Source organism: Eutrema salsugineum, unplaced genomic scaffold (genome assembly GCF_000478725.1).
Source record: "Eutrema salsugineum unplaced genomic scaffold, Eutsalg1_0 scaffold_20, whole genome shotgun sequence".
Taxonomy (NCBI): domain Eukaryota; kingdom Viridiplantae; phylum Streptophyta; class Magnoliopsida; order Brassicales; family Brassicaceae; genus Eutrema; species Eutrema salsugineum.
In genome coordinates, this window is record NW_006256828.1 from 282728 (window position 1) to 304542 (window position 21815).

The window sequence follows — 21815 nt, forward strand, 5'->3', positions numbered from 1 at the left end:
ACCCTGACACCGTTATACAGCCGTCCGGAGTTACATCGGGGGTTCAACACCTCTCCATACGACCTCTAACATGTGAAGGTAGAGATCTACGCATATCATTAGCGGGTATGTTATTCATGTGCATCGTCAAATACATGACTAACGCTTGTCGAATATTTTACCAAACCAGGGCTTCCTAACTCGGCGATTTCGTTGGGCTCAACAAGTGAGGAGAAGAGGCCAGCCAATAGCCTGACTGATAAAGGCAAAACTAAAATCGGCCAAGATATCAACGAGGGTCCGTTCTTGGGTTTGTCTATGCATTGCAATGGAGGTCCTAGTGGTGTCAACCCTAAACAACATGACTCGGAAGACGATGACATGTCTGACGAAGAGTGTGACTATATCGGTATCGCTTTACTCATATACTCACTAACTTATGTGTTAGATCTCCAACAGTCAACGTGCCTAGTTAACATACGTATTATACATTATAAGGGATGGTGTTAACAAACCAGGCGTCCTCTACGTGGGGATGGTGTTCAAAGACCAAGACGCGTTCAAGCTCCATATGTCATTATACGCCATGGCCAAAAAGTTCCAATACTTTACCCGAAAATCGACACCAAGCAGGATGGACTTGGAATGTGTCGGGCAAAACTGCCCATGGAGGGTGTACGCTGTAAGGATGGAAGGGATAGAGTGGTTCCAGATCAGACGTGCCCGGCTTGACCACAACTGTACCATTGACGAGCGTGGCCGCTTTCATGTGCAAGCTAAGACAAGTGTGATTGGAGATTTGTTCAAAAACAAATACGCCAGTGGTGTCGGACCCCGACCTAATGAACTACGGGAGCTTATGCGTGATGATCATGACGTCCCAATATCATACTGGAAGGCGTGGAGGTCTAGAGATTTAGCAAGGGACACAGGGTTGGGAACTGCTGGCAATTCTTACAAGGTGCTACCCATCTACCTACAGCGCTTGGTTATGTCAAACCCGGTACAGTTGTTTCCCTAGAAACGGATTACGATGAGGGAGTGGGCCAAAGGTTCAAATATCTGTTCTTCACCTTGGGGGCATGCCTCAATGGTTATCCCTATATGCGCAAAGTCCTCATAATCGACGGCGCCCACCTTAAAAGAAAGTACACAGGCTGCCTGCTCACCGCGAGTTGTCAAGACGGAAACTATCAGCTTTACCCAGTGGCTTTTGGGATAGTGGATGGAGATAACGACAAGGCATGGAGTTGGTTTTTCCGGAAGTTGCAGGAAGTGGTGCCGGACAGCCATGATCTCGTTTTTGTGTCTGACCGGCATAACTCGATCTTTGCCGGCCTGCGAAAGGTATTACACTTTAATCTGCAGTTTTATATATGCATATTATTTTTTGGTGTGTTAACAATTATAGTATTGCGATAATAGTTTCTGTAGTTGGATAAACATCTAACTGCCTGTTTAACATGCATGGGTCTTTTAATATTGAGTTGTTTGTTTCATATTAATGGTGCGTTAACATCTATAGTACCGCGTTAATAGTTCGTGTAAATGGATAAATATTTTGGTGGTAAGTTGTTTGCTTCGCGTTAATATGTGTTCTCATTAATATATATTTTCCTTATCGAAACATATAAGTGCCTGCTTGTGATGCACGGGTTTATTGATAATGAGATAATTGCTTCTCGTTGATAAACCTTTTAAATGTGTACCCATAGTGTTAGCGTCCTAAATACTAGTGATAAGTGGCTTGAGGCTAAAAATGCTGTATCAATGTGATTAGGTGTATCCAATGGCACAGCACTGTGCGTGTGTTGTGCATCTCCAGCGTAACGTCCAGTCGATCTTCAAGAAGAAGCATCTCAGCTATTTGGTGTCTCAAGCTGCGAGAGCTTACCTACCTTCCCAATTCTATGAACTATTTGACCAAATTCGAGCTGTGGACTCAGGTTGTGCTGACTATTTGACAGCTATTGGATTCGAACATTGGACGAGGGCTCACTTCAACGGTCTCCGGTACAACATCATGACTAGCAATGTAGCTGAATCCCTCAACAATGTGCTCGCAGCTGCACGGGATTACCCAATTGTGCCATTGATCGAGTACATTAGGGCAACTCTGATGGGTTGGTTTAACACTCGTCGTACCCTCGCTTCGGAGACAAGTAACACGCTAACCCCAAAGGTAGAGGAGATCCTAGCTACTAACTTTGAACTGTCAACAGGGTTTTCGTTCCGTCGGATAAATCAAGATGAATTCGAGGTCCGGACCAAAGAGGGTGTTCCTTTCCTGGTTAACCTGGAGACGCAGGCATGTAGCTGTCATGAATTCCAGATGTTGATCCCTTGCTGCCATGCTATAGTCGCAGCATTGAGATCTGAGACAAGGGTTGACTCATTGGTTGGAATTGAATACACCACAGCTTTTTGGAACAAGGCCTACGAGTGCAGCATCTACCCCGTAACAATGTCTGTGCCAACTCTTCCCGTAGGCGACGACTTCTCATCTCTTAACCTGAAGCCACCTAACACCCGCCGCCCGCCTGGGAGGCCTCGCAAAACGCGCATCCGCTCTCGTGGACAATTTGGGGTAAACTAACATTCGTTCTGTTTAATCGACTCCCTTATCGTTCTGTTTACCCGTGTAGCTGTCAGAGTTAGTAAACTAACATTCGTATTACTTCGTTACAGGGGGGATTACCGAGGCGTTTAAACATCTGTGGTCGATGTGGTAGCTTCGACCATAACCGCGCCTCTTGTAAGATGCCGATATAGCTATGGGGATGATGAATGGGGGCAACGGATTTCATGCAGTTGGTTCCTTTTTGTTGAGCTGCATAAACCGACACTATGTCGGTTTCAATTACTTTCTGTTTTTAATATGTTTCGTGTATTAATGAACCCAAGCAAACTCCTATCTAAGTTTCTGTAAAATATGTTTGTAAGATGATCGATTCTGTTGCCCCAGCTATAAAGTATTGTTGTTTACTATGCCTGTCCACTTTTTTATCTAGTTGTTGACATTCCATCGCCCTAAAATCAACCAAACGTAGGCACAGAAATTTCAAGTTAACATTGGCATTACCTGCTCTAACGTATAAATTGTCTGATGTTGGTTTAGTCTATTGGTCTAACATTCTTATTTTCGGTTTAAAAAACATGTTATCTTATCATTTAATTTTGCTATAGACCTACATTTCAAATAATCGACATATGTTAACATACGTAAATTAGAAAATGGTTTGCATGGCCAATGAAGAAAGTCTTGAAAGGAAAAGAAGAAAATCAAACAGTAAACATAAAAACAAATGTCTTCTGAAAAACTTAACAGCCAAAAACCACTCACCATTCGGAGACATATAGCGATGTAAGCACAAGCTAACAAAGTTATAACAGATGTAAGCATAAGCTAACAAAGTTGTTCACATGTCCACAACTAAAGTTACACAATATCACCAAACGTTACACCTAACAAGACATATATCGAACTATAACGAGATGTGACTTTCACCAAATATCTACTCACAAATGTAGTCGCCCTCATCATCGGATAGTTCCTCCTCATCCACCATCACCGGCGGAGCCGGCTGGTTGCTGCCTTCACCGGCACAAGTCGTAGTCAAACCGAGGAAAGGGCCGTCGTTAGCTTCCGTGCCCATTTTTTTTCCCTTTATCAGCATCGGTGGGGATGGGGTCCACGAGTATTATCCCTTGGTTAGAGTTTGATAACCCCGTTTCCGGGAGGAGAAGGTCGAACTCGGCAGAGGAGGACTTCGTTGATCCGCCATCATCTTTTCCCGCCGGTCGACGAGAAGCCTACAGTTGAGTGAGTGCGTTATGGGCATCCAGGATGACATGCTGCTCGTCCTCCGTGAAGATCTCGTGGAAGACACTTTCAGCAATTTGCACGGTCGGTCCCTTGATGAGCCCTTCACAAAAGTTGTTAACATCAACAAGTCCACCAAAAGTATCGTCAGTTAACCTTTTTATTTCAACGCTAATAAAACGTTTATCGATGTTACCAGAAAGGTTACCCAATAACGCCTGATTTGTACGGATAAAGCCAACAGGCGGACCGGTAACTTGATCAGTAGACCTTTGCATTGAAAGGTAACGCTGAACATTCTCTTCTCCTATGGTCACACAAATGGCGAGAGTCTCCACTTCGACGCGCAAAGCCATGAAGAGGTCGACATCGCCGTTGTTGATGATGTTGAAAGGGGCTGCCTTGCGTCCTTGTGGCACAGATGAGCTTGTTGGGAGTTGATAAGTCATTGCCATCATCGTGTGTGGATGGAGACTGAACCGAGCTCTCATCATTCCGTCTAGTGACTCGAAGGTTTCCCGTTCAATCACCATTAGTCCGTACCCTCTGTCGTTGGTGTCGGTCTCGAAATCCCACTCACCATTCGGAGATCGGTTCCACACTCCTTTAGAATATTTCACCATATAAACCATTTTCCTTTTCCTGAAATAGAAGCATGACGAAGCTTTAGTACTATATCCATATATAATCCGACCATGAAATTTACTCTAAAATCAAAGCAACAAAGCATTTATTTTGGTCCGAGGGATGAAAACTTAAGAGATCTGCATTTAAAACTACATGTTCACTGTCAAGAACATAACCAAAAGAGACAACGACATAAACGCACAAACAAAGCTAGATACAGTGGTCCTACCTTGTTTCCTCGCACGGAACTTGACTTCTGTAGTTTTGTTGGCACGACCTAAATTTTTTCTCTCCTACTTTCTGTTTGCAGGTCTAACAATGGCGTGGTATAGGCTCAAGCTGCTAATACATTATATAGCGGAGCAACTGAGCAGTATAACCTATACATACGGACATATAGCGATATGGCGCAGAGGTCAATGAGATCTATCACACATCTCTGCATTAAATGCTTTATTCGCGCGGAAAACAACGAGTGGTCCATATTGCAGCTCGCAGGATTTTGGTAGATATTTACACATTTACTTACAGGGGGTTGGTCGTAATTACTCGCAATCTCCGTAATAGTATTTCCACAACATTGTGGGACCTTATTTAACTCCTCAATTTACACTCCTTCCATGAATATCTCACTTAAAACTCTTATATGTTAACATAGGTAAATTAAAAAATGTTTTGCATGGCCAATGAATAAGCATGGGATAAATTCAACAAAGTCTTTAAACGAAAAGAAGAAAATAAACAAGTAAACATAAAAAACAGACTTTTAGCAAACTGTTAAGGCATGCAACCCTTGGCTTACGCTGGAGCATCAAACTCCTCGAAAAACTTAACAGCTAAAACCTGACTCTCTTTGGCCATCTCCTCGGGAGTGAGCATCTTGCATCGGTCAATTCCTCCAACCGAGTGTAACATTATAAGCAGAGCAGTTGTGACACCAGAATCGCACATGATGCTGTTTTGTGGGATCCCTTTAGGTCGAACGATAACGTAAGGTTTAGATTCGCTAATACGTTGTTTGGATGGACTTTGCTTTAGTACGTACGATAACATCATTGATATGGGGGCCAGCTCCTTCTTTATAGCGCTATCAGTCCTCAAAGAGAGGTTGCAATCCAGCACGTGCATACTCCCAGCAGTTGTGTCAACAACTATGCCAACCCAGTGCTCCCTGTCAAAGTTGAACGGCAAATACAAACGCTCCGGCGTAGAGATCTCTACGCTGTCCACCTCAAGGTGATCCATGACACCATCCCCAAATTTGAACCTATGACGGTCTTTGACAGCCAAACGTGAAAACTTACTCCAGGTCTTCATCAGTGCAGTCGTGAATTTGGTTTCAAGAAACGCCGTCTTGTTGAAATGAGACTCTGAAAAATGTCGGACATAGACAGCGTGGGCGTATAGGAGAAGCGCGTCCATCATCTAGATACAACAAAAACGCTTAGTTCTACATAAATTATTGGCTCTACAATTTTATTTTACATAAGCCAAACATCTAGACAATTAACTGAAAACTTATGAACATAGTTATGTGACTATACATCTAACCCCCTAGTTATCTGATATTACTTTCGTTAGACGTTATAATATCGTGGATAAAGTCGAACGACGGTGGAATGAAAGCATTACCTTAGCCGTCATGGGCTTTGTCCTACCAGCTATGTCTAGAACGTCCTTGTTGTTAACAGATGTGCCACTGCCAAGATTGAATACCCTACATATGGAGACAAACTTTCACACACAAAACTCGTTGTAACATTACAGTGCAAAACAGAAAAGTTCTGGTTAACAATTTAATTAGCAACTCTAACATATCTATCGGCATATGTTAGTTGAACCTACCAATCTAACATTATAGTTACCAAGATGGGGAGACCTTACCGATAGTTCTGCAAAACCTCGTGTAAGCGTGCAAACTTTGTAAAATAAGTTGGTCGTTCTTCAATGTGGCATAAAAAGGGATTGCTCCCCATCGTGCATGAAACCCACTTCGGATCCACGTGGAAGTCGTTGAACGATGTCTGCACCCTAGCCCTCTTGCCTCGCCTCGGACCATCTCCTTCATCACCAATTTCGTCAACGGGGTCATCCCCATCCCCATTACCTTCAGCAGCCCCAACCTAGCAAAATCAATCATATTAATAAGTCACAACTCACATCGTTGTTACGCTTAATGTTATCAGGTACACCTGTAGTTATCTTAGTTAATATAGATCGTAGGCAGCTACAGCTCCTATAATGCGGTTATTTACGATTGTATACGAAAATCAAAAAGAGTAATTGTGATCCTAATCTTATAACGTACTTGTCTCTCTTCCGGGCTCTCGTTGCTTTCGCCAGCTTCTGAACTCAGACCTCCAACTCCTTCGCCCTCCTGCTGCATATCCGTCTGTTGTTCGGTATTAATGTTGTTAGCAAACCCAATTGCGTCATTTATAACTACATCCGCTTGGACATGTTGCCGTGTCTGGTGATTTGTAGTCCTTGCCCCTGTTCGTGCTGCATCGCCTTGCCTCTCCGCGTTTCCATGAGCCGTAGATCTATCTCTTTCAGTGTCGTGTCTGTTGAATTCCGAAACAGACTTGCCTAGAAAACCAATAATGTTGGATATTACTTGTTCTTGCATTGATGTAATCATCTGTTCCATAGGTGTCTTCATCACAGTGCCAAGAGTGGACAAATTGGTTTCAATGGTCGATATCTTGTCGACAGCGGCTGCCACCTTTAGCTCAACTGGAGCTAGCTCTGCCTTTACCGTGGCAGACAAAAGTTCAGCTATGTTGGGGGGAGCAGTTGACGACAGACCAGCGGCACCAAGATTGATTGCATTTTCCTGGGCCTTCTCTTTCTCCCTCTCCTTCCTCTCCCTGATTTCCTTCCTCTCAAGGCGCATTTTCGCCAACTCAGCCTGAGACAAACCACCCTGAAACATGTTTTTGCGGAATTCAAAGTTCTCCCCGATGAGGTTTACCATATTATCAACCCTTGGATCGTCTTCCTCGTCGGACCAGCTAAAGTCCGCATCCTCCATTGCAGAATCTGAATCGTCGGGGATAATGCTAAAAACCGAGACCTGCGTACAAAAATTTGCATCGTTATCGCGAATGTTAGCCCGATCATACAGTTGTTAAATGATAAAAAGTTTGTTACATTGTAAATGTTAAAGTTAACGGGCAAGATATTACCTTGCATCCTTCGTCGATCTCCCTTGCGTGACTTGGGCTTAGTCCGACATTCGCCGACTCTGTGTGTGTCGAAGGCTTCCCAGCGTTTTTCTCGGCATCGCCAGCAATCGATTGCTCATTTGAGGGGTTCTCCGGCATGTTGGCTGGGGCAACGTCATCAGACTCTCCCTCCTCTTCGTCTCCTTCAGATTCTGATTCCGAGGAAAACTCATTCAATTGAACTACTTCGGTTAACGATGGACATGCCTCCACCAACACTAACTGTATCGCGTGAAAGAAACCTTTAACCGCTACCGTGCTTTGTGCCAGTGCAACTTCATCTTTAGATTTGATGCTAGACATCAACATCTCAAAACCCACTCTGCCCCACGGGTGTGAGAAAAACTCTTCGATGCTTCTAATCAATTCCACGTGTTCGGCGACAATTTTGTATCTATGATTGGTGGGGCACAAAACTGCGCCGGTTAAAGCAAGACAGGCATACTTCAGTCGCGTCTCGCGGTCAACAACTGTCTTCTTCTTCAACATCTTCACGACCAATTTGATGCTGCATGTCTTCAGATTTCCAAATAAGTCCGGCCAGTATGGCTTCTCCCGAATGGGGTTTCTCTTCTTCTTCTTCTGCTTTTTTGGGTACTTGCCGCACGGCAATCCGGTGACAATCGCAAATTCTCGGAGAGACACTCTAATCGGGCGCCCGGCGAAAAGAATCCATATTTCGTACTTTTTACTAACCTTGAGCAACCTCGTGATGATGACGTGGCCGAAACTCTCGGAAAGGGAAGGTTTTTCCGCAGTCGCGATTAGTTTGCCAAACGGAGATTTTCGCATATAATCCTTCTCCTCTTCGTCCAATGCGCTAAGGATGTTGTTAATCGCCTTTGATTTGTGGTAGCAATTAACCCTTTCACCGACAGGTTCTTTGCCGGCGGCGAATATTCTGTCCGGTAATGATAGCTCCATCTTCTTTACTGAATCAGTGCCCTGCTTTTGCGTTTTTGTACAAACCCCGGAACTGAAAAAAATGGGGTAGGACGAATACAATTTGCAACCGAAACGCCGTATCGGTTGACCGAAAGATAAAACACCGATTGGAATTTTACCCCGACAAAATATTGAATTTGAACAGTGTTTCCATTAATGCAATACCTTATCGATATTTTATGAGAATATCTGACACAATATCTGACATAATTTTAGATTAACCGACCGCCTAGGCGGTGGGCGGAGCTGAGCCGCGGTGATTTTGTCCAAGTCGAAAGGATTAGGCGGCTGTCCGATTTATGGCGATTAATTGGTTGAAATCGGCGATTAATCGGTCAGAATCATAAAAAAAATCATTTTTATCCTTTGATATAAATAAGAAATCGATAGTTATTAGACAGATCTATCATAATTTGCTATATAACATCAAAAAAGTATGAAAAATGATGTAAATGACGAAGAAAATACAGTGGCGGCGCGGAATTAGGGTTTCTGTAAAACATTGTCATGAGGTTGAATATGAGGGCAAAATGGTAATTGTCATTTATAATTAAAAATCGAGCAAAAAGGTTACAAAACGCATCCTCTCGTGTTCGAACCCGATACTTGCTTAGCAAATGAATGCACTAAAGCCGCTGGGCCGCATTATAACATTGTCTTATGTTTGCAGATAATATATATAACCTAATATTCATATAAAACAAAAAAAAATAATCCCCGATTAATCACCGTTTAATTCCCGTTTAATTTATTAAGCGCTAGGCGGTCGTCCACCGCCTGACTAACGCCTAGCGATATTTTGAACATGAATAGGGGCTAAAGGGTATTAAAAAAAAATTGAACAGTGTCGTTTTTTACTCTTGATCATTTTTGCAAATACTGATGGCGGGATGATCATTCTAATTATTCTTTATAAAATTTATAAAAATATATTAAAAATAATTACCTGCCAACCATAACGTTAGAGATCATTTTCTTTGTGCGCACTAGCCAATCCAAGGAATCTTTACAAATCTTAGGGATATTTTCGTCAACACATTCCTTGGAACACGGCTAGAGAAAAGAATGAGGCTAGGTGGCTTGGTTTTGGGCATGGAGAGGAAAAAAACGAAGTGCTGATGAGCTGATCCAATATATTTGAATGTTCTACACAAATTTAGAAGTATATGATTTTCATATTTTTTAATCTAAAATTATAAATAAAAAATAAAAAAATAACTTAAAACTTTGTTAAACCATCCAAATTCATAAACAGTTTGTATAAAAAAAAAGAAAAAAAATTGCTCAGATATGGCATGTAGTCAAAATTTTCAACAATATATCATAGTTGATGATAAAACTAGTTCAGTCATTCTTGTGATATGTAATTCTTTATCAACTTTAATTTTGAAAATCTTCTTTCAGCAATAGCAACCAATATCAGAAATGTCAACAATGTGTGGTAACCAATCTTTGTATGTTTGTCAATAATCCTCTTTTTTCTGATAAATCCTTGAGAGGAGGCGCAGAGTTATGAAAAATAGTATGTATATTCATTTTTTTTTCAATCGTTTGGGTTTTATTAGATAAGGGTATACGGCAAACGAGTGACAAAAGTACAAAGCCATATGGCTAACATATAAGGAATGAAAAACATAGCATCAAAATCTAATGATAAAAATATTAGATGCTATCACCAGAATCTCTACGAATCAAATCATGGAGCCAAGCAGAGCATCCAATGGATAAATACAATTGAAGCCATTGCGTAAAATGCTCTTCAAAATTTTCCGTAAAATGCTATCCAAGCATCGCCCACAAGTAATGTCTGACTCTGCCAAAATGCGTTGACATTAGATTTGGTGATGTCCTGTGATGAAGCCTTTTTAGACACGGAACGTGAGAGTGTACTGGACACGTCCTCCGGAGTTCCACATTAGTGTATTCTCTGAAATTTGTTGAGTTAGCACCGCAACTGACTTCTGCTTCCCTGTATAGATAATGGCGTTTCTATTCTTCCACACATTCCATACAATTCATGGGATTTTCATCTTTATCTGAACGTCAATGTTGGTATTGTCCATCAAACTAAGCATGTATTCCACGTCAATGTTGGTATGTATATTCATTAGAAGGTACGAAGTAGTATATATGACGAGATGAGAACCTAATTGCCTGATTATGTTATATGCTATTAACTAAATAAATATAAAACTAATATCGAAAGATATCTGCAACACTCTTTCTCAAGTTGGAGCATGTCTAGTTGTTATGTGTGTGTTGCCATGTGTTTATTTAATACAAATATAAAGAAGAGTTGCGTACCACGTCATTTGATTAAAAATAAAATTGGCTGTACATATCGTAATCTTTTAATTTCATTTTGTTTCTTGCTTGCACGTATGAGTATTCTTGTAGTTATTAACGATTTAGCATAAATATGTTACACTAATATCTTATGTCTCGACCTAACGAATTAATCCGAAGATGCCATTAGTAGAGAACTTAGATTTTAAATAATCAATTCAATCTAGTTAGTTTTTTGATTAAAAAATTGTTTATTAAATTTACAATATGTAGGTTTAAATTCTATAGATCTATCTTATTATATAAACATTAAATCTTGGTTAGTCTGAGTCATTAGACTAAACTCGTAACCGAGATTCAGAGTTAATAATCCACATAATGTGAATTGGAATTTACGGAAAAACATAAAATCGAACAATACAAGAATTGAAAATAGAGTTTGAGTTTTAGTTTATGATTAAAAAATAGCACTTAGTAATTATTGGAAGAAAAGTAAGAATTGGATGATCCATAAAAACATATAATTCAAGCAAGAAAATTCACATGGATTATAAAAAAATTAAACAGACAAAATAAATTATCCACACCATTACAAACATTGTTTTTTTTTAATCGTAAAAATGCACCATGAAGAAAACTCAAGCCTTTTGTGGCTCAGCCGCCGGAGTTTCAACCACCGGAGTTTCTGTGACCTTAGTCGACGGAGTTTCAATCACCGGCGCTGCTGCAACAACGTCTTTTTTCACCTCCTCCACAGGTTTCTTCTCTTCCACGGCTGGCTTCTTCTCTTCCACCGCCGCCTTCTTCTCCTCTTCCGCCGCTGGCTTCTTCTCCTCCGCAGCCGCCGGGGCCGGAACCGGTGCCGGTTTAACCTCTTCTTTCTTCTCTTCAACTATTTCAATCTCTTTCTCGCCGCTAGTAATTTCCTCCGGTTTGGTTTCTTTTTCTTTGGCCGGTTCTTCGGTTTTCACGACTTCCTCCACAATTTCCACCTCTCGTGACTTCTCCTCCACCGGTGCTGGAACCGGTTCCGGTTTAACCTCTTCTTTCTTCTCTTCAACAACCTTCTTTGTTGGGCTCCTCTCGAACAATTTCTTCATTGTTGGAACAACCTTCGATTTCCAGTAACCCATATCTTTCTTTCTTTATTTGATTTATTAATAGTCCTGCAACCAAAAAAAAATTATTAGAAAGTTTTCTCTATATCATTTACATGAACATGACTGAAAAGAAAAGATCTTAACTTTTAACCTAAACGATAAAAAGGAGACAAGATCATCTAATTCATATAAACCTTTGAATTATTACGTTTTTGCGCATAAATACATCTACCTATACAGAATATAGGTTATAACTTATAACAATATATACCAATCTTTGTTTTCACACATTTATAAGTTTATGTATAATATTTAGCTCCCTAGTTCTACAGATTCTCAAGAAAATGTCAAACAAACGTAATAACGGGTAAGAAAAAACGCATATTTTCACGTCTATGAACATGTTTATATAATATTGATTTGCATATGTTTTTGTTCATGATGAAACTTACTTGAGTTGATGATTCCTTGAAGCTCTTCTTTGTTGTTTTTCTTAATTCTCCAACTGATTCGTTTTTGTGTTCTGATTTTTAAGAAGCTCCCTTCGTATTATAGAAGGATTATCTTCTAATCACCCTTTGCTTTTATCCTAAATTACGTAACTGCCCTCTTCTTTTTCGGTCGTTGTCTACCTTTTCCTCGTTGGCGCCAGAACCCATTTCTGTTGGCTGGCGGTCAAATTCGGTTTGCAATAGAAAACCGGAATCAGTCACATAAAATCCAAATCGACACATAATTTTCTTTTGTTTTTTATATAGATTTCAGATCATCTTCCAAGGTTTAATCGAGTGATTTTTTATGGAATATAAACCAGAATTTCGTATTATGTCATTTTGAAATTCCGGTTTTCTTCAAAACCGGTTTAGGGTCAAAGAGAAGACATAGTTTGAAAGAACGAGAAGGGTAGATACGTAATTGTAAAAGATGTTTTACCAGCTGGCACTGATATTGCAAATACAGTTGGCGAAATTTAGAAAATGGGACCTGCAAAGGTGATCTGTAAGTAACAGCAAATACTCCTCTTATCACATATAATAAGCTATATTAGCCTGCTTTAATTATAACTGTTTTATTTCTAATTATATTTCTAGCTTTTTTTGGTCAACTTATTGGTTGTTATCCCCTTTAAAATTCGTGTCTTTAATTATTTTACACAAAAATGAGAAAATGAAATATCCTAATGTCTTGCTGTCTGAAAGAAATTAGACTGATGGACGGTAGATTATTTTACTTATCAGAAATAATCGTTTTCTGAAGACAGACATCCCACCCTCAATATCTAAGGACAAAGCATGAAATCTCCACCACAACATGGGTTACACTATTATTTGTTCTTAAAAACATGGTTTACACTCCTATATATACTAAAAAGCTAATACTACGTAATCCATTTCACAAAAGATATGTTTTGAGACTTTTTTTTTTGTTTTACAGAAGATGTCGTTTTATATTTTTTAATGGGAATTTTTCATTTATATCTCAACTGTATCCTTATTGTTTCAGTTTAGAGAAAGAAACGTAATTAGTATATTAATAAAAATATATAATAGAGTTGTACATATCTTCATGTGAAAAATGGTAGAATGACACTTTTTGTACGTAATACATAAGGAGTATTTTATTAAATAAGAAAATATTAAGATATATATGAATTTAACAATTTACAAATGAAAATGTTTTAGGTCAGGTGTTTCAAATTAAGCATATTTAATATCTTATTTTGATACAATAACTGCAGTTAAATAAAAATATGTTGATTTAGCTTGTTTTTTAAAACAAATAAATTGTATCTAACATCTTGATACAGTTGTATTATTTATAGGCTTCTCTTATTAGAGACTTTTACTTAGAACGTACGGTTCATTTACAAATGGGTTTCTCATGATGACAATGTACATGCACATGGGTTCTTTCAATTTCCGTTGGTCTTCGATGAGCAAAACAATGGACAACAATACAATATTTTTTTTTTTCAATACAAGATATGATTTAAATGATACGATAAATTATAAATCATTACGATACTCACGAACCTTCTAGAGATCATAGAAGCTCATTCAAAATTTTAAAAGATTGGTTACTCACTAACATTTTCCTTGGGTAGCTCATTGGGTTACTTACTAACAAAAGCACTACAAGTGGTTCGTTACCTTAAAGATTGTCCAATACAAAACATATTGCTGTGTTATATCCTCACAGATAAAGATTTGGATCAGACAACCTTAGCACGGGGATAGCAACAAGTGGATTCTTCAGCTTCAACACGATCCCAAACTTCTCCTCCACCTCCACTCTTTCTCCTTGAGGAAGTTTCCAATCAAAAGAATGCAAAAGCGTAGCAAGAATGTAAAGAACAACCCTCTCACCCATGGCCATCCCCACACATATTCTACGGCCAGATCCAAATGGGAAGTAACTGAAGTCGTTTCCGTTGAAGTCATAAGACTTATCAAGAAACCTGTTGGGATCAAACTCCAACGGATTCTTCCATACATTTGGGTTCCTATGGATCGCCCACACATTGACGAAAATCGTTGAATCTTTAGGGACGGTAAAGCCACCCACCACGGTTGTTTTTGATGGGCGATGAGGAGCAAGGAGTGGACCAATAGGATGAAGCCTTAGTGTTTCTTTCATAATGGCGAGAACGTACGCAAGTTTTGGAATGTGAGATTCTTCCACTACTTTGCCTTTGCCTACAACTTCGTCAAGCTCTTGTTGAGCTCTCTTCATGATATCCGGCTTGTTCAATATCTCAGCCATCGCGAATTCTATAACATGCAACGATGTGTCTGTACCACCCAACACCATGTTCTATATATAAACAAGCCAAAAAAAAAATTAACAAATCGTCTTTGCAATGAGAACTTACTAAAATTTAACAAGGAAAATAAAATTTAGGTGGAAATTGTATAACTTAGTAAGATTAATTATCAAGAAAACTAAGTATGGCACAAGAATCAAATAGTTCGGGTGATAGCCAAGCTAAAACTAAAACTAGCTATTGCCGAGTTAAAACTAGTTTGTACATGATTAACACTTTCCACTTATGATATTTGTTTACGTACCGTGAGCAACGCCTTGACATCATTCATGGTCAAAGGCATACTTTCATCTTCTTCATCTTTGACTTTCAACAAGACATCCAAAAAATCCTCACCGTTCCCATCACTCTTCCTATCCATCCCCAACCGTTGATTAATAATCCGGTCAAACATCTGATCCATCTTCTGAGCCGGTACTCCCATACGCTTAACCAAACCTTGAAGATCGAACCGGCTCAACACCGGAAAAAAGTCGGAAACATTGGGCTTCAGCAAGAGATCATTCATTTCCATAAACGGTTCCAAGAACTCAGCTCCAAAAATCTCCCTATCTTCTCCTTTAACCGTCGTGCCCCACAGCATCTGCGTCACAACATTCCAAATCATCAAGAATATCTGTTCTCCCAAGTTAACCGACGACCCGGCCCGAGCCTGGCCAGCCAAATACTCGACTATTCGCCTGGTTTCTCGGCGACGTAGGTCAGTGGATGAATCCAACGTGGCGTTGCTAAAGATCTTATGAATGCATAGCTTCCTCAGCATCCGCCACTTTGGTCCATAAGGTGACCATGCGATATCGTTGCCACCGTAGGAGTTGACCAGAGCCACTGCAGGGACATTGCGGTTTGCGAAGATGACGTCATTGGTTTTGAGAATCTCTTGTGCCACCTCAGGGGAGGTGACCACGATTGCTAGCTTGGCGCCGAGCCGGAGTTTGAAAATGGGACCATGCTTTTTAGCCAGCCCTTGGAAGTAGGTGTGAAGCTCACGTTGAAGAAATGGGAGGTTTCCGACTATGGGAAAACCCCAAGGTCCCGGGGGTAATGGTGGAGACCGACGTTTGTAAAGAAAGAGATACCAGAAAATAACAGATGATACAGTGATTATGATAAAAACATAGTCCATGCGACTTAGGATCTTGAAGATACTGAAAATGGCTGTCATTTTTGTTTGTTTTGGAGTTGATGCAAGGAACAGAAGAGCCGTTTTGATATTCATATAATCTCGTTCTGATAAAGTCAACGAGCAATCTTTTTTTAATTTTCTTTTACATTTTATGTGTTGCCAGGTATTTTCAATTTAGTTTAATATACTACTCCTTTGATATTAGTACTGTATATACTAGAGAATATATATATAAGGTCTGGTAATAAAAAAAAAAAAACCGTTACAAGGAAAGAGGAGTACATTCAATGTTAAGTTACTATATTGTTTAATGACTTTGTGTTTTGGACATGAAGCAATACTTGATTCGATCTGATCTTTTGAAGTTTATTATAACATTATTGTTGTTGTTTGTTTCTATAAAATAAAAACATTACTTAATTTTTAACTATCAATTCTTTTTATTTTAACTTCAAATCTGATCTCTTTATTTGTTCGTCTTATACTGAAAACTAGATCACTGATCCGTCTCATGTGCCGAATTTCACTCTTTTTATTCTATTTTAATTTCAGTGCATTCGTGTAATGTAACCGTATTATTAGTTTTAAGTTTATTATATGGCACACATTGTATCCTCGTTCCCGATTCAGCAGGCTATATCGCGAAAACGGCCTAAAGGCAGCCCATGTTATCAAGCCCAAGTAGAGCCTTTTTTTCCTCATTACCGATTGCGTAACGGATACAAGAGGTTTACATCCCAAACCTTCAATAGCTTACGCCAAATCCAAGAGGCAAATCATGAGCATCTACGATGGAGTCTGAAAGAATGAGAAATGAGTGTCAGATCCATTAAAATTTTTTGATGAATTTCCGTCAAACAACTAAAAAAAATGAAAGATAAATTTTTTACAGATACTTGTTGGATATCCGTCAAAAATTTGCAAATGGTTTTCGACATATGTTTGAAAAATCATAAAACCTACAAAAATACCCTTGTTTTCTTGTGGTGATACCACCCCAAGGGACCAAATGAAGAGAATAAGGTGAGCCTCAGACTCAGAGCACACATTTTGATGAGCCAAGAAAGAAGTTTTTTTTTTTTTTTGGTAAAACCAAGAAAGAAATTTTGAATGGCTAAAATGCTAATGACTAGAACAAAGTTCGTTAGAGATCTAGCCATGTAGACACATATATGAGATGAGATTATGAATTTTGAGGTACAACTTTTATTTAGAAATGCTTGGCTTAATGGGTTTAATCAGTGATTTCTTTAGTTACCTACTCGTATATGATCATCAGGAGGATATGGGTAAAGGGTACACACTGCACACGGACTCAACTATTACATCAACGTACATGGATTCACCAAAGAAGAAGCCATCAAAGATTCATAATTTTTCTTAAGTCCACCTATATATTTCTCGTCGGTTCATATGCAAGTCGTTTAGTACAGCGCATGTTGCATAGACGTTCTTTATACATTTGATGATATATACAATCTACGCAAAGGAAAACTCAGTGATATCTCACCGCCTTGCTTGTAGATCCGTTTGGTTTTCAAATGTTCTAGTTTGTGATTGTGATGTTTTCAGGTTAATTTTGACCTCAATGTTTTTATTTTTACGTGTCGTCTAAAATGAACCCAATAAAACTTTTTAGTTCCGAATGATTATACCACAAGTTTTTTGGCTTCTACTTAGAATTACAAATGTAAGTTTCTTAACACTTAATAACATCACTATCCCTTTCGGGAGTGTGAGAAAAAAAAAAAAAATAACATCACTAGATCTTTGTTTTGTGAAGAATCTATCCTTGTTTCGTCTGCTTCTGAGGCTTCTTCTTCATTGGCTAACACTACAAGATGATTTTCTTTACATACCAAACTCTGTATACTGCAATTTGAATACATAGGTTGTGAAATGGAAACATAATTTGGAATCATATATATTATAAGCAAAGTAAAATTTTGAGTTAAAGCTCTCTCATTCAATTTTAGGGTGGCTAATTACCCTTTACCACTTCTTATATTTTTGAAATTAATTTTAATAATAAAATTATTAAAAAATTTACATTAATTAAAAAATATTAAAAATCGTAATTAAATAAAAATATTAAAATCGTAATTAAATAAAAATATTATCATATATATTATAAGCAAAGTAAAATTTTGAGTTAAAGCTCTCTCATTCAATTTTAGGGTGGCTAATTACCCTTTACCCTTTCTTATATTTTTTAAATTAATTTTAATAACAAAATTATTAAAAATTTTAAATTAATTAAAAAATATAAAAAATCGTAATTAAATAAAAATATTAAAAATCGTAAATTAATTAAAAAAACTGTTAAAAATCGAAATTTAATCAAAAAACATTTAAATTTAATAAAAATTATTAAAAATCGAAATTTAATCAAAAAATATTTAGAATAGAAAATAACGAAATTTAAAAATTGGAATTTAATCAAAAAAATATTTAGAATCATATCATATATAATATATGCAAAGTAAATTTTTCGCTATAAGGTCTCTCATTCTATCTCCCTTTATTCGTTAATAAAATATTTTTAATTCCTCTTTATTCGTTAATCGGATTACCTGTTGAGCGAGATTATCTGAAAATAAAATGTACATGTGATGTGGAAAATCCTAGCTTAAGTTGAGAGCTCTATATAAATATATTACTTTTTTAAATGTATCTTAAGCTCAATTGTGGTTTGGTTTCTACATTGGTCGGCTTTTTATTGTATTTTTTACCGTCTTTATTTTTTATAAATCAATTTTTTCGTTTTTTCTATTGTTTTTTCCGTTTTTTCCATTTTTTCTGTACCAGTAATAGTGTTCCTCGATTACATGTTGTTGTTTTGTGTTGTCAGTTATTCTTCCTTACTTAACGTGATTAAAACCATGTCAACATTTCATAAATCATCTTCATTGTCTAATGAACAGGTTTTAAGTCTTTTGTTTTTTTTTGCTTGTTTTAAAGATGGCTTTCTGAATTCTGTTTATTTTTGGAATAATGTAAGAGATGCCAAATACTCTAGTAGGACGCAGAGGAAAAAACCAAAAAAGAAAACAGAAAAAGGGAAAAAGGGAAAAACGAAGTAGAAAAAGAAGAGAAAAAGATAAACTGAAACATATAGAAGAACATAGAGTTGACCATGAACGATAAGATCAAGATGGGTAACACAAAATAGTGAAAAAGAAAAATGATAAGGAGATGAAGATTTCAAAGTTGAAGAAGAAAACTGAAAGAAAAAGAAGAACAAAAATGGTAGATGAAGAAAATAAAGTATAAGAAGATGAAAGAAAATAAAAAAGAAGAAAGTAAAGATGCGAAAAGGACAAACAAAAATTAGAAAGAAAAAAAAGTTTGGATAGGACAAAAATGACCAAGAAGAAGTAAAAAGCAGAAGATAAAAACGGCTAATAAAACCAAAAGAAGAATAGTAGAAAATGTTGAAGAATAAGTTAGAGAATACAAAGATAATAAAATAAAACAAAGAAGAAGGGGCAGACAAATAAAACAAAAAAAATCAACAGAAAAGAACGAAGAAAAAACCGAATGAAAAAAAATCAAGAAGTCAAAGAAGATTAATACAATACATAAGAAGAAATAGTCAAAAACAATGAAAGATAAGAAGGAAAAAACAAAGGATAGAAAAGCTAAAAAATAAAGAAAAAGGAGAAGAATAAGAAAACAACGATAATGTGAACAAAAAATAATACGGTGAACAATTAAGATAAAAAAAATACTCGGATAGGTCGAAGACGATGAACAAAAAAAATTAAATGACCAATTGGAGAAGAAAAAAGATAATCAGAAGAATAAGTAATAAAGAAAACCAGTAGATAGTAGAGGAAGTGAAAGAAAAAAATAATAAAATGGAAGAAAACTAGAAGATGAAGAAGACAAAGTAGAAAAAGGTAAATATGATGAAAAAAACGAAGACAATCAGATGAATAAGAAGTAAAAAAAAAAAGATGAAGAAAATATAGAAGAACAATTTGAAAACAAATAACGATAAAAAAGACCTAAAAATATAAGGAAAAAACTAAAAAAGAGAAAATATAAACCATGAGAGGAGTAAAAGACAGATAAGACAAAGATCTTTAAAAAATGATGAAGAATTTAGAGAGAGGAAGAATAATTGGAAAAAGAGGAATAAGAATCTGTTGAAAGAGAAAAAATAAAATAAAATAGAAGACAAAGTAGAAGAAGAAGAAGACAGGAAAGAGAAAAAATTGGATAAAAGCCTTAAAAGATGAGGAATTGGAGAAAGTAGAAGAATATGAAGATGAGTTAAAAGCCGAAAAACACCAGAAGAATAGAAAGTCGATGATAACGAAGAAGATGATGGCAATGAAAAAGAAAAAGAAAAAAAAGAAGAAGAAAGAGAATAATAAAACATTGAAGAAGAAGAAGAAAGGAAATAAAACGTGGAAGAGAAGAAAATCAAAAGATGTATGAGAGAAAAAATGAAAAAATGTGGAGAAGAAAAAGAAAACGTGAAAAAAAAAAATCAGCAGAATAAAAAGTAAAAAAAGACATAGAAAGTGAAGAAGAAAAAAAATGATGGAGAAAAAAAAATTAAAAGATAAAAAGAGAAAAAGATGAATAAGTAATATTAATCTTATTTTAGTTTGTGTTTATTGATTTCACACACTTATTAGTATTGATTTTAAAGTTTTTAATGTTAGACAATGATTATTTTTATAGGTTAGCTTTATTTTAATTTTGTATGTATCAAATTCTTGATTTATGACATAAAATTTTATTTTAGGTTTCAATGAAATTTTTCGGCTCGCGCAAATCGCGGGCTAAACACCTAGTAATCACATTAAAAACATTGATATGATTGTTTTGTATTTTACCTCAATTTTAACATTAAATTTGTTGAGGTGTCATTTTATTAGGTTTATCAACGTTTTTACAACTTTGTACAAATAAACGAAAACAATTGAACCAACTGGTTTGACAAAATAAAAACAATTTGACCCAACTGGTTCAAGACCAAACATATATAAACCGCTCTTGATAAAATAATCCGAAACAGTATCTCAATTCCAAACTAAATGCACGCCTAATCATGATAGTATTACATAGAGATAACTTCACCCACTCATAGGGTTTTCAAGATTTTACATCGTTTAATTTAAAGACCTAAGGCAAAACTTTTTCAACAAGGTACACACGTTCGCTACCTTACGACTATGAGAAGAAACAAATATCAAATCATAACAACGAGATTGAGTTGTCACACTCCCTATCTTCTAGGTAAATAAGGACTATAACAGCTTGAAAACAGAAAAAAGGCCTTTGAGCGGCATATTCTCTCCCAAAAAAAAACCCTAGCCGCCTCCTTCTTATATCTCCAATCCGTCGCTTCTCCGGTCCATCGTTCTCTGTCAGCTCCGTGTAAGTTTCGTCGAAGCTCTTCAATGCAGTGGTGGTAAGCGATTTCTGAAATTGAATGCTCCTTTCTTCTTCTCCGGCGGTGCTGAGGTCTGGATGAGCCGTTTCGTTGAGGCAGAGTGGTGGTTGTGGGCTTTCGAGACTCGTTCAGCGAGTTGCTGGATCTCACCGGATTTGGATCCGCTAGAGGACGGCGATGTAAATCACGGAGGGAGAGCACTCATCGAGCTGCTCTGCGGCGGAAATCACGAGGCGGCTCGGAGGGTTGCACGGCGAGTCTAAGGGGTCGCGGTGGTCGGTGATGCAGCTGCTGCGTTAGAAGACAGATCTAGCGGTGAAGGGGTTGGATTTAACTATCCTCCTTTATCTGCCGGTTTCTTGTTCCTCTGATGACCGGATCGAAGATTTGAGTTGAGTTTGGAGATCAGGCGATGGGCCGGAGTTCCGGTGTCGGCGAATATGGTGGGATCGGGGACTTCCCACTATT

General features: G+C 37.5%; 4 protein-coding genes across 4 annotated transcripts; 1 reads left to right on the plus strand and 3 right to left on the minus strand.

The window, feature by feature from the left end:
* The first annotated feature begins 1083 nt into the window (after positions 1–1083).
* LOC112086410 lies at positions 1084–2751 on the plus strand. Its single transcript, XM_024155324.1, has 3 exons — positions 1084–1326; positions 1760–2566; positions 2668–2751. The coding sequence occupies exons 1-3, from the start codon at positions 1084–1086 to the stop codon at positions 2749–2751; spliced, it is 1134 nt and encodes a 377-aa protein (XP_024011092.1).
* A 2476-nt stretch (positions 2752–5227) lies between these two features.
* On the minus strand, positions 5228–8580 carry LOC112086411. The gene is made up of 5 exons (XM_024155325.1): positions 7618–8580; positions 6738–7505; positions 6314–6552; positions 6062–6146; positions 5228–5854 (listed from the first exon to the last, which is right to left on the minus strand). Exons 1-5 carry the CDS (start codon positions 8578–8580, stop codon positions 5228–5230), a joined length of 2682 nt encoding a protein of 893 aa, XP_024011093.1.
* A 2831-nt stretch (positions 8581–11411) lies between these two features.
* Positions 11412–12528, minus strand: LOC112086407 (plasma membrane-associated cation-binding protein 2). The gene is made up of 2 exons (XM_024155320.1): positions 12440–12528; positions 11412–12053 (listed from the first exon to the last, which is right to left on the minus strand). The coding sequence occupies exon 2, from the start codon at positions 12018–12020 to the stop codon at positions 11526–11528; it is 495 nt and encodes a 164-aa protein (XP_024011088.1). The 5' UTR covers positions 12021–12053; positions 12440–12528; the 3' UTR covers positions 11412–11525.
* A 1652-nt stretch (positions 12529–14180) lies between these two features.
* LOC18016154 (geraniol 8-hydroxylase) lies at positions 14181–15976 on the minus strand. The gene is made up of 2 exons (XM_006398021.1): positions 15056–15976; positions 14181–14801 (listed from the first exon to the last, which is right to left on the minus strand). The coding sequence occupies exons 1-2, from the start codon at positions 15974–15976 to the stop codon at positions 14181–14183; spliced, it is 1542 nt and encodes a 513-aa protein (XP_006398084.1).
* Positions 15977–21815: the final 5839 nt, after the last annotated feature.

Excerpts from the sequence above, each read along its gene's own strand:
- LOC112086410 (XM_024155324.1), top strand. The coding sequence starts at position 1,084 with ATGCGCAAAGTCCTCATAATCGACGGCGCCCACCTTAAAAGAAAGTAC. Across the intron at positions 1,327-1,759 it reads TCTTTGCCGGCCTGCGAAAG|GTGTATCCAATGGCACAGCA; the intron begins GTATTACACTTT and ends CAATGTGATTAG. Across the intron at positions 2,567-2,667 it reads GCTCTCGTGGACAATTTGGG|GGGGGATTACCGAGGCGTTT; the intron begins GTAAACTAACAT and ends ACTTCGTTACAG.
- LOC112086411 (XM_024155325.1), bottom strand. The coding sequence starts at position 8,580 with ATGGAGCTATCATTACCGGACAGAATATTCGCCGCCGGCAAAGAACCT. Across the intron at positions 7,506-7,617 it reads AGATCGACGAAGGATGCAAG|GTCTCGGTTTTTAGCATTAT; the intron begins GTAATATCTTGC and ends TTTTGTACGCAG. Across the intron at positions 5,855-6,061 it reads CAAAGCCCATGACGGCTAAG|ATGATGGACGCGCTTCTCCT; the intron begins GTAATGCTTTCA and ends TGTTGTATCTAG.
- LOC112086407 (XM_024155320.1), bottom strand. The coding sequence starts at position 12,020 with ATGGGTTACTGGAAATCGAAGGTTGTTCCAACAATGAAGAAATTGTTC.
- LOC18016154 (XM_006398021.1), bottom strand. The coding sequence starts at position 15,976 with ATGACAGCCATTTTCAGTATCTTCAAGATCCTAAGTCGCATGGACTAT. Across the intron at positions 14,802-15,055 it reads ATGTCAAGGCGTTGCTCACG|AACATGGTGTTGGGTGGTAC; the intron begins GTACGTAAACAA and ends GTTTATATATAG.